General features: G+C 43.8%; 1 protein-coding gene across 2 annotated transcripts; it reads right to left on the minus strand.

Moving 5' to 3' along the window:
• Nucleotides 1–128: 128 nt before the first annotated feature.
• fgf24 (fibroblast growth factor 24) lies at nt 129–10,812 on the minus strand (the record flags this gene model as incomplete). Of its 2 annotated transcripts, XM_079268686.1 has the most annotated exons (5): nt 10,468–10,812; nt 10,245–10,281; nt 5,149–5,326; nt 2,037–2,143; nt 129–407 (listed from the first exon to the last, which is right to left on the minus strand). In XM_079268686.1, exons 1-5 carry the CDS (start codon nt 10,497–10,499, stop codon nt 129–131), a joined length of 633 nt encoding a protein of 210 aa, XP_079124812.1. In that variant the 5' UTR covers nt 10,500–10,812. The 2 variants fall into 2 exon arrangements, with proteins under 2 accessions (XP_079124812.1, XP_079124813.1); XM_079268687.1 differs by lacking the exons at nt 10,245–10,281; nt 10,468–10,812 and adding an exon at nt 8,760–8,849.
• Nucleotides 10,813–11,380: the final 568 nt, after the last annotated feature.

Genomic DNA, 11,380 nt, shown 5'->3' on the forward strand with positions numbered 1-11,380 from the left:
CTTTTACAGAAGTGAAGTCTTTCAGGTGATTCTTTTAAGACAAGAAGCTTGAGATTTTCAGTTAGTTTTTGTTTTGTCCCCCTCTCCCCCTCCCCCGAGGATAATTAGTGCTGTCCCATTGGCCCCCATCAGTTCTTCTTGGAGTTGGGTTTTAATCGTCGAGCCCTCCGTGTCCGCTTAGTCACTGTGGTGAAACGAAACTCCTCCAGCGGGTCCGGCCTGCCCTTCGGCTGGCGCTTCATGAAGTGGACTTCCTGTTGCCTCTGCGTGGTCCGCGAGCCTTTCTTGGGCCGCCCCTTCCTGTTGAAGCCGAGGTACCATCCTTTGTACTTGGCCGACACGAGAGCCGTGTAGTTGTTCTCCAGGAATTCCTCGACAAAGACGCACTCCTCCTTCCTTCCATCGGGCTGAGAGACGGGAAAGGAAATAGTTCATTCGTAACAGCAGCGTGACCTCTTTTCCAGCTAACAGTCTGGCTTATCTCCATTTAATCAGTGTGTTCGGGCTCAGGATGGTTTGCTTTGCTGTCTGAGTTTTGTATTTTCAGGCTTAGTGTGAAATAAAATAAGGTTATGTGTCAAGAACATGTTTTTTTAACACTAAAAAGGTAAGCTAACAGATACATTTCGATTGAAAATAAAAACTGTTTAGAAGAAAAGGTCTTCCCATGAGTGCACACTAAGGTTAAATGTCTTCACTTTAACATGACTAGTGGCCTCACCTGCACACCTTTACTCTCTACTGCACGACTGTAATATACTGTAATATAAACTACTTCCTGTCTGGTTGCTCCTTTTCACACTCGTTCACTAAAGTATCACAGGTACCACACTACAATAGTTGTAGCGGTTGTAAAAGAATAGTTTGACATTGTAGGTTCCATGTCTGCATGTTAAATATGTAGCGAAATATTTATGCTAAGCTAAGCTCGAGCCAGGAGACGACTAGCTTAGCTTAGTATAAAGACTGGCTTCACAGTTAACTGAATGCTAAAAGAGTGCTATCAATCTTCTCATCTTACTCTCAGCAAGAAAGTGAACAAAATGTCAAACTATTGCTTTTAACTGAGCTACAAATTCATCAAACAATTTCTTTCAAAAACATGCTGGTTAAATTCTGATGGAAATTTGGAGGATTTTGACACCAAATTTGAACATTGTAAAATAGGGTGGCAGTAAATATCTCACATTGAAATATAGACCCATAGAAAACAAACAATTTGCATCGAAAATAGAAAATCTTTTTTTATTCATAATTTGGGTGAAAAGACACTTAGTTTAATCAAATCTGTCCGAAATGTCTTTGATTTCCAGTTCAACTTATTTGTTATTATGAAGGAAGCTGAACACAACCAGCGATCAATAATTCAACGTTGTCTTGTCCGATTGTTAAAATAATCCTTTGGTGGTTTAAAGGAGGAAGTCAAAGACCATTCTTTGAAACAAATGAAGCCCCAGCAACTAAAACAACATAAAAAATGCATGTTTCTAACAGACGGCCTTGACGAGAGAGTGAAAACGTGTGTGTGTGAATTGCTGCAGCCCCTCCGATGCCGACAGAGTGAGTTATTAAATGCAACACGGTGACGCGTGTGCCTCCACAGTGAGCGTTTTCAAACATCGACTTCCTTTTCCATATCGAGACCGGCCGTCCGCAGTCATCCCGCGCTTTGTGGCCACCTGGTGTGACTAAGTGATATAATTGCAATGGCATTCCTCCTAAGTGACCATTAGTCTCTCAATGCATTGTGGTGATTGCAGTCCGTAATTGACTGATCGGGTGTCAAAGGAGTAGGCCGATTACGTAATGGAAGAAGGGCTGCGAGTTATCAAAGGGGTTTTGTTAGGGTGTACAGAAACAGCAGGAGAAAGCAGATCTGAGGCTGCGTTCAAGTCCGCCGGGATTAAGAGCTCCCCTTAACATATTAAGATATTCATTTTGATGTTAGAAAGAGCAACTTTTATTCTTGTCAGTGAAAATAATGAGCTTACTTTTTTTAAACAATATCCCTAAAATGAAATCCAAAAGATACTCACCCTTCCGACTATCTTGCCCTTCTCGTTCATGCAAATGTAATGTTCGCTCTCTTTTCCTTTGATCCGAATGTGGCTCCCGAAGGTTTCCGTCTCGACCACGAGGAGAGCTGGAATAGAGAAGGAAAAGAAGCCTCTGTTAAGGGCAAGTCTTTCCACTCGCATCCGCCAGCTTCAAGGACCCCCGTACATTTACACAAGACTTGTTCTCGCCAATGGTCGACAACGTCCTGTACTTTTATTCAACACTCAATTTTTTGGAGTTCCCACATATTGAAGACATACAAATGATTGTGTTTAATTGAACTATTAAGTTGCTATATTTCTTCATACACCATCACAAACCAGTCAATCCCCAATATTAGTTGTGCCAGAGGTTAGATTGCCTTTAATCACATCGAGCATTACGGGAAATCATTTATTTGAACAGCTGAAAACACTCGAGGCTATAACATCTATACCCCAGAGCACATAGTTCTGTTTTAAGGTATATTAAGAGTATAACTTTCTTTACACAATACCATATATGAACCAAAACAACAATGCCACCGCCACTTCAGCCCGACACAGCAGTAATCCACTCTCGAGACGCATCCCGGCGGCTCTTTTATCCCCCCCCCCCCCCCACCTCCAAAACGTTAACCCCTGCGAGGTCACCTTTGTCTCTGCTCGCCCCTCGACCAGCAAAGAGATCTGCCAAACATTTGTGCAGCGGTTATGTGCCCCTCAGGATTAGGTTTCAAGTTCCCTTTAGTCTGTGCTCACTCAATCAAAAAGTTAAGATGATCCATTTGTTTAACACACAGGGCCATTCAGTGGCGCTCAAGGGAGCAGAGGAAGAATAGGCGAAGGGGACGGGACGGGCTCGAGGGCAGAAGTAACCCCCCCCCCCCTCCTCCTCCTCCTCCTCCTCCTCCTCCTCCCTCCCCCTTAAATCCAACCTTGGGAGGAAAGTGGGAAGAACAAAACCTGTCTCAAAAAGGTGAAACTTTAGAAGTTATTCCTTCTCTTGTTTTGAGAGATTTCTGTTTGTACATCCAGACCAGTCTGGACCCTTTGGAGTCCTTGCGAAGGGAAAATGAAAGTGAATGATGTTTAAAAAGATACGTCAGCTCTGCAAGTCACATCAGGAGTCATTTTGGCCTTCTCGGTCTTTGCTGGTTTTGCACGGAGACCCAAAATTCAACCTCAGCGATGAAGCCTCGACCGAGAACAGCAGATAAAACAACATTTTCCTCCGCACTGTCAGTTAAACAACAAAGGAATGGAGTAATTTCATTTTGTCTGAACAGCATCCACAAGCAAATATCTTCAGGAGTCAGTGAGTGGTCACCGTGATGTTTTGTATATTAACACTGTGTGTTTCTTCAAACAATTCTCAGGCTCGGGACTCTGCTGGCAGCCATAGCTGGCATTAAAATGAAGGCATTCTGACAGAAATGTTTGAACATCTGATCAATGCATTCATTAAATACCACTTGCAGTGATCTCTTAACCGGCGAAGTGTTTTCTTCCTCGGGGCGGTATAAACAATGAGGGGCCACAGGCTTTTATTAACCTCAGCATGGGGGTCATCTGTCAAAATAGCTGAAACTCTTGCTTTAATTCCATGTTGCAGCATTTTTCAGTTTAAAAGCCTTTGCAGTGACCCACCGTCTGCTCCGGGTGGACAACAGGCATCATTTACGACAGATTGTTCTGGAAAAGGATTGTTTGAATGTGCTACGCTAATACCTAAGAAGAATGACAACGCCCGCTCTTTGACTGTGCAGATACGGACCGAGCGGACATAAAGCTCTACATCCAAGCAATATATTCCTCCGTGAAGCTGCAGTGACTGAGAGTGGATCAGAGTGTCTTCCTGAGCGTTATTAGAGAGTGCAAAGGAGTTCACAGGTGCCAGGTACTGCAGCTGGATGGGGAGGAGGAGGAGGAGGAGGGAGGAGAAGGAGGAGGAGGAGGAGGAGGAGGAGGAGGAGGAGGAGGAGGAGGAAGAGGTGCGGGATGGGAGAAGGAGGAGGAGGGGTGGAGGGGAGAATTGGCATGGCCTCATGGGAAAAATTGGATCTGCTTCCACTCAAGCTCTAACAAGCAGTGAGGAAACTTCGCCTCGGCGCATCTGTGACTGAACACACGAACTCAGAGGCATTCAAGACCCGCAATTTCAGAGCCGTGAGTCAGCTGTTGTGAGCAACATACCTGCAGGAAAGCACAAAACAAGTCCTGCTGTTTGTGCCGCCGCATCAAAGAGCGCTTCGCTGACCGTCGATTTACTCATCCGCCGTGTTGTTTTTGATTTCAAATTGTCAACAAGACCACACAGAGATGTTATATGTCAGGTTGATAGGAGCACAGCTGAAAATAAATAAAACGGAATCTTTAAAATGATCCCTGTGTGGTTTAGGAAATGAAACATCGTAAATTTAACTTTCTCTTGGCCTTTCAAGTTCAAGGACAATGCCGTTGAGACTTCACCAATTTTCATTTCCAAATATGGGCGCATATGAAGTGAAAAACACCCACATTTACAGATAAATTAAGACACAATGAAGTTGAGTAAAACCACAGAGTTTCATCCTACATGACCTTAAAAGCTCACAACCGAAAACAGTAAAGATATATATATATAATATATATATATATATATATATATATATATATATATATATATATATATATATATATATATATATATTATATATTACATATAATATTTTGCAGCATGGCAAACCAACCCGTTTTGGTCCATATAAGTCATTCTGGCAAACATTCACACCGTTGGCCTACAAATCCATCGAGGTAAACATAGACTTGCTCTGGGTACCCAGATGCTACAGTCAACATCAATTGCAAGGTCAGCAATTTCATAATGTTTCCAGCCACCCCAACCAGTACTTGGTGGCTTACAAAAGTCACCATCCACTTTGCCCAAGCCAAACGCAGAGCATGGAAAACAACCTCCACACAATGGTTAGAAAACAGCCAGAGTGAGGAGTGAGGGAAAGAACAATCGAAAGAAGCACCAACATCTGGCAGGAAGGTGGCGGTGATTTCTCATCCTCTTAGAACAAACTGGCTAACGTGTCGGGTGAGATGCACAGGAGTTCTCCCATACCATACTTGCCCCCATCATCTCCGTTGGCGTTGATTTTCTTCCCCAAGATCTGGACGTGTTTGCCCGTGGTTCTGCTGTAGAGCTGGTAGATCCGGACCTGCTTGCGGCTCAGGTCGTCCGGGTTCCTCGTGTGGTTCTCGATGTAAAACCTGAAATCAGCAGTGGTCTGCTGGGATTCCTGCACAGAGGTGTGAGACAGGAGGAAAGAAAGAGAGAAAGAGAGAGAGAGAGAGAGAGAGAGAGAGAGAGAGAGAGAGAGAGAGAGAGAGAGAGAGAGAGACGGAAAGACAAGACAGTGAGAGATTGTCACGGTACAGGTGTTGATAGTGATGTGTGCTGTTGCTTTTATGGGCCCTGTGTCAAGAAAACATTGTGCCTCCAGGGCTCAAATCCGAGATACCAACCGGGAAAGCATTTTAGTGTTTTCTCTTCTCGCTTTTAACTGGCACATTTTACATGCGTTGCGTTTACAAGCTGATAACGACGTACAAGGTGCGTTAATGAAGTCACCGTAACCCCCAGAACATGTGCAAAGCCTGTAGTGCAGCCTTCTGTTGCTTCACATTGAGACAGCCGTATACTATGTGCCCCCCGGCGATATTGAGAAACCTTTACTCCATTTCCACAAGCAAGCAAGCCACTAGCAATTATACACCTGAAGCATCCAGACCTGTTGCACTATCATCAAACAAATATCTGCCTGCAGGCCAAGAAGGGTCCATAAATTAGGAAATGCAGCAGGCGGAAAGACAAGACTGAGAGGTGGCAAGAGGCACCTTGAACCACAAGAACACTCTTGTAGGAGGACCTTCTGATCAAATCGTCCGAATCCACCTTTCAGAATTCACTCGCCGGCTGTTTGCGAGTCACCGTAGACCTGACCATGAAAAGAGAGGAAATCGCAGAAGACGACGGCACGTCAGGAGAGCAACCGTGTCACCCAACACGTGGAAGCGCGAGAGGAAACGTATACTTTCAGAAGCCCTGGAATCTCAGTTCACGCCAAGATCCCACTTCCCCAGCTGTATGGTGTGGTAATTGCAGAGTAATGGCTTTTTATGTGACTGTTCTCAGGTGGCTAATTATATACACATTACATACCCAGAGTCCTTGTTATTCTAACTTCAGTGAATTAACGACATGTAGCAAACATGATGGGAAACTGTGGCTTTGGAAGAACAAATCCTTAAACTAAGAGAGATGTGCCATATAATAATCCTGAGAAGAACAATGTCCACGAAGATGAGTCCTTCATGTTGGGGCTACGTGAAGCAATAGTTTGGACGTCAACTTCTAACGTCATCTCAAGGATTTTTCCTCTCAAATGCCCAATAGATTGTGAGACATCGGCAGCATTTCTGGGCGGAAGGACTTGTTGCCTCATCGTGACGTATTCGGTCTAGAAATGTGGCCCTCGGAGGATCCAGCCCCCCGAACTGGGACACAGCTTCTGTATCTTGACATTTAGGAAACACGCCCATAATGTTACTTTTGGATTCAGGCGGTGTGGAAAATGAGAGGCTGGATATCGAAATGCCTATTGATGCAACTCATTTGTGGCGTTAATATTGACTGCGAGGCATCAAAACCTAAGAACGATGATGACTTTACATCACGCAACAGGATTTTTATTCGGAGATGTTTTTTATGGCCAGTAAGCTTCTCCTTAAAAATAAAAGTATCAAAATTAGTTGTAGCTCTATTGGCTCATTCTTTGCCCCCAATTAGGTCACTGCAATTCCTCCTTTATTCTAAGGAAGTATTCCAACACGCAACACGCATGAAAATGCTCAGCCTTGACAACCATGATGTTACATTGTCCTCAAACATGTTTTTTTTGGACTACAGTAAACAAACCATTGCAAAAAATAAAAATAAAAATCAAGACCAGTACCTTGTGGGGCACTAAAAAGATCACCTTATACCTATAGTCGCCCTCAACCAGATCCTTAATCCTATAAACTCAGACCAGGACAACCAGGCCTCAACCAGGAGATTTACAGTTCCACTGAGGCACATTAACATCAGACCAGGGAACTGTTAACGCAATGCAACCTGTTCAATTCAAGGATTTGTCATTTCAACACACCAGTGTTCAGAACAATGCACATCTGTGTTACCTCACAGGTAACTGAAACTGCATTTTTATCGTCACATACATTAAATTTGACCTCTGCATTTAACCCATCCTCAGCTTTTAGGAGCAGAGGGACGCTGTAACTCGGGCTTCAGTGTCTCGCTAAAGGACTCTTCAACATGCGGACAGGAGAAGCCGGGGATCGAACCCACTCTTACCCCTGAGACTCAGCCGCCCCGCCCCGTCAATAAATGCACATCGACAAAATGTGCCAGACTACATTTGCTGTATATTGAAATTAAAGAGATGTTCTTGGTTAAACCTTTTTTAACTTCTGCTCCAGAGACTCACGGAAGCTTTCACATTTGATGCTCTAAAACATTCAGCATCTATTAAATGCTCCCAAGGGAAGATCCAGAAAATGATGCATTTAAAAGCTGAGCAGTTAGCATGAGCGGCGGCAGCAGCAGCAGCCACAACGGCTGAACAAACAAAGACAAAAGCAGCACCTACAGCACTTTTCATCCAAGGAAAAAGGCTCTAAACGTATGACTGACAAGTTATTACCGGCCTTCACAGAGCACGACTAGAGCGCTTGGAACCAAAGATACTACAAAAAAAAAAGGAAAGACGCTGGATTACCACTCCATGCCGGTTTAAAATGAAACATTCACGCAACAGCAAAGTGCTCATCCAGAACTGCACACAAATGTGTTGAAAATGATGCGTCCATTTCAAAAGCCGAACATCAGCATTTGTCAACTTTCTCTCAAATTGAACCTCAAAGCTGACGAGCAAGAAAAGGAACAAAAAAAACAAAAAAAGACCTGAACACACAACATAACTTGGCCTAACCGGGCTGCTGAGGGATTTATCCCAAATCTCCCCATCTCTAAACAAACATAAAGGTGTGTTTGGGAGACAGTTGCATTTTGCATCAAGGGAAAGGCAAGCCTAAGCACATGGCCGGGGTGAGCGCTAGCGACAACAGTTTTGTTTTTTTATCACGCTGTCGCCTTTCTTCAAAGACACAGCATGAAAACGGATATGGTTGAAACTTCAAAAGTCTGGCACTCATCTTCACCCAGGAAGCTGAGTTGTCGCATCCATCTAAGATACACCTTGCTATCTGCTTGACACACACAGACAGGGTCACACACACACACAACTAGGCAGAGACACACATTCACATGCTGGCAGTGCATTCAAAGTGTACTTCCAACTGTGGTTGCTTCTGTTGTCTTTCCTCATGAAAATCACAACCGCAGCACGACACGTAGGAGCCGTTAGCCGTGCGTAGCGGCGCTGAGAAGCAGAGTGGGCCAACAACACGGAGAGGCGATGAGAAAAGAGGGCAGTAAAGTGCTATTACTGCATATCTTCAGCTTGATCATTGTCCTGGTGGCACTCAAGAGAGCCACGATGCATTTCCTTTGTTCGATAAATGCCTTTATCTGATCAGAATTTTTCTCTAAGCCACAATAAACATGCATATCACATATTAACAAACATAAAACGTCGGTCATCGGTGCACCTCATACGTCTGTTGGGCCACATTCTGCATGAAGTTGATCCTGTCGCAGTGAGGAGTGGTCAGTCGACACTATGGCTTTGTTTGTGCCAGCTCTGTTGGAATAATCGGAGCACATAAACTTATATAACTTTGCAGTTTTCTAGTTTTGGGGGAGGTTTCAGGGTTTTATATTTTGTCTCTGAGAAATTATTATAAAAAAAAGGTCTCGGTCAGAAAATGGACTTCAGGAGTTCGACCAGTTATTTTGTTGCTGAGATACGTACTGGCTACCCGACCAGGACAAGGCGATCCGAGCAGCTCTGAAGAAGTAAAATATCAGAATGGTGCAACAAATAAAATGTATTTTAAATAGTCAGACTTTCCATCGAACAAGGTCAAATGTCAAAAAATGTTCATCTTTTTTTGTAATCTGTTCAAGATATAATTACATAAAAACTACACCCAGCATGTTACCAGCTATATGTGGATGAAAATGCGTCCCAGAAGTGGAAGAGAGATGGAAACCTAACCTGCTCTTTTTCTTTTTTAAATCAGTCAATGCTGTTTTAATATTCAAGATCGTAGCACGACTGAGAGCATCATCTAAAAACATAACAGCACGTGGGACATTACGATCAAACACGTCATGTAGCAATAAAGTGATCGGATAGCTTCATGAGTGAAGGAGCGTGCTCTCTGCATCTTATCTGAATCACAGCGCGCAATTAGGTGAGTGGATGCCTGCAAATCATTACTGTTCAAAGTGAGACGCGACTAATAAAAACCGAGGCAACGAGCGCCAAACGAGCCCATCTGTTGAGAGAACAACTTTTAACCCCAGGGATCGAAACATTTATTACACTGTTCTGTTGTAAAACAGCAAAACTGCTACTTGAACTCCAGATTAAAAACAACTGGTTTTAATTCATATCTGCCAGATAGATAGTCACAAACTGATTGGGGATATGTATTGATTAGCCTGGGTGCAACATAAGCACCAGATAGGAGTTTCCTCACTGCCTTATTCCCTAAGATATTTCTTCATAACTGCAGGTTGTATTATTTTTGCATTAATTAGTCATTTTATAGTGAATATACTACGATAACTGCATTTGTATCTCGTGAAGTTGCTGCTGTAATGTGAATTGCAGTGCTCAATACTGACTTTGGTTACTTTCTTTCTCACATTTGTGGTACTTTTTTCATTGTGTATCTCTATAATAGCTCACATCTCCTCTGTCCATTTATTGTCATCCCCCTTTTTTTAGGAATGTCCTTTTTGATTTTAGCGTTGATTTTTTTTTGCACAGCACAAGCTTTCCTAAAATGAAATATCAATGAATATGGATTTAATGTAAGCAAATCATTTGAGTTTGTAGGGACCGCATTGAAAATAACCTTAAACCCATCATCAGCATTAAACAAAGAAATCAGAGAAAGCTGCAGTCACATGCGCACACACGCACACGCACAGACAAATGGAGTTGATCGAGGGAGTAAACATACCTGTAGCTGGAAATAGAGGACCAGAAAATGTAAACACCTATGTGGAGGGAGAAAGAGAGAGAAGGCAGAGGAGGGGAGTGAATCACACAGGCAATTACATGAAGAATAACCGCAGCCTACCTGGATGAAAGCAACGCGCAGATACGAAGCTTTTTGGCGACTTCTATTGGCAAGAATGCATGGTTTAATGTGCGAAAGGCAAACGGAGATGCGGAACACTTACAGGTATATGAACCTCGAAGGCAGCACAGACATCTTGACTCGCAGAAATACACCTGCTTCCACAGATTTAGAGCCCCAGGAAAGGTTGGCGAAATCGCCCCCCTCTCTCGCTTTCGCTCCCCCGCGCGTCCTTTACGCACACAACTCCGGGGGTAAGTAGGAGATTGAATCCCAGCGTAAGGATAGATCACTGGAGAGCAGCAGCAGAGTCACGGAGCGCAACATTAGGTGTTTCCTTGTTGGCGGGGAAGTATCCAGAAGATGTGGGGGGTTTTCTCATCTCAGTCTCCTCTGCTCCCCGATATCCCGCAACGTCTCCGTAAATCGGTGCCAAGCGTGGAAAGGATTCAAAATTCAACCTCTCAAAAAAAAAAAGAAATGTTCCCCTCGCTCAATACAATATCCTTCGAGTTTTGCGCACACAATCCAAATCCTGCTGCTCCAGAGATCACAGGCTCCTCAACTCCGTCCGTACCTGCGGGGGATTTTTACACCTTGCGTGGGTCATTTTATTCTACCAAGTGCTGCGGTGGCAAAAGTTAAAGCGCTGAATAATTAAACGCCTTTCTACCAAGAACAACAAGTCGCTAAGAGTGGACAAACAAACGTATCCAGGCAAACAGAAGAGTTGTGCTTTTTTTTAAAAAGCAGTGTTGAAGAATCGCAGCGGATCCCTGGAGAGGTTTGGAGGCTGGTGATGGCGCAGCAGTGCCTGTCAGTGGTGTTTGTGCGTCTGCGGCTGGAGATTTGGGCACAGAGAGGCTTTTTTGTTGTTGGTGGGTGGAAACATGTCAGCGGTTTGCACCTGATAGGGTAATCTTGGAGAGACCATCAGCTTGCAGACTTTTTTTCCTTCTCTCCTCTCGGAGGGCAAAGCGCGGCGCAAAGTCGATTAAGAACAAGATACTGCTTTT

Source organism: Melanostigma gelatinosum (genome assembly GCF_949748355.1).
Source record: "Melanostigma gelatinosum genome assembly, chromosome: 5".
NCBI lineage: Eukaryota > Metazoa > Chordata > Actinopteri > Perciformes > Zoarcidae > Melanostigma > Melanostigma gelatinosum.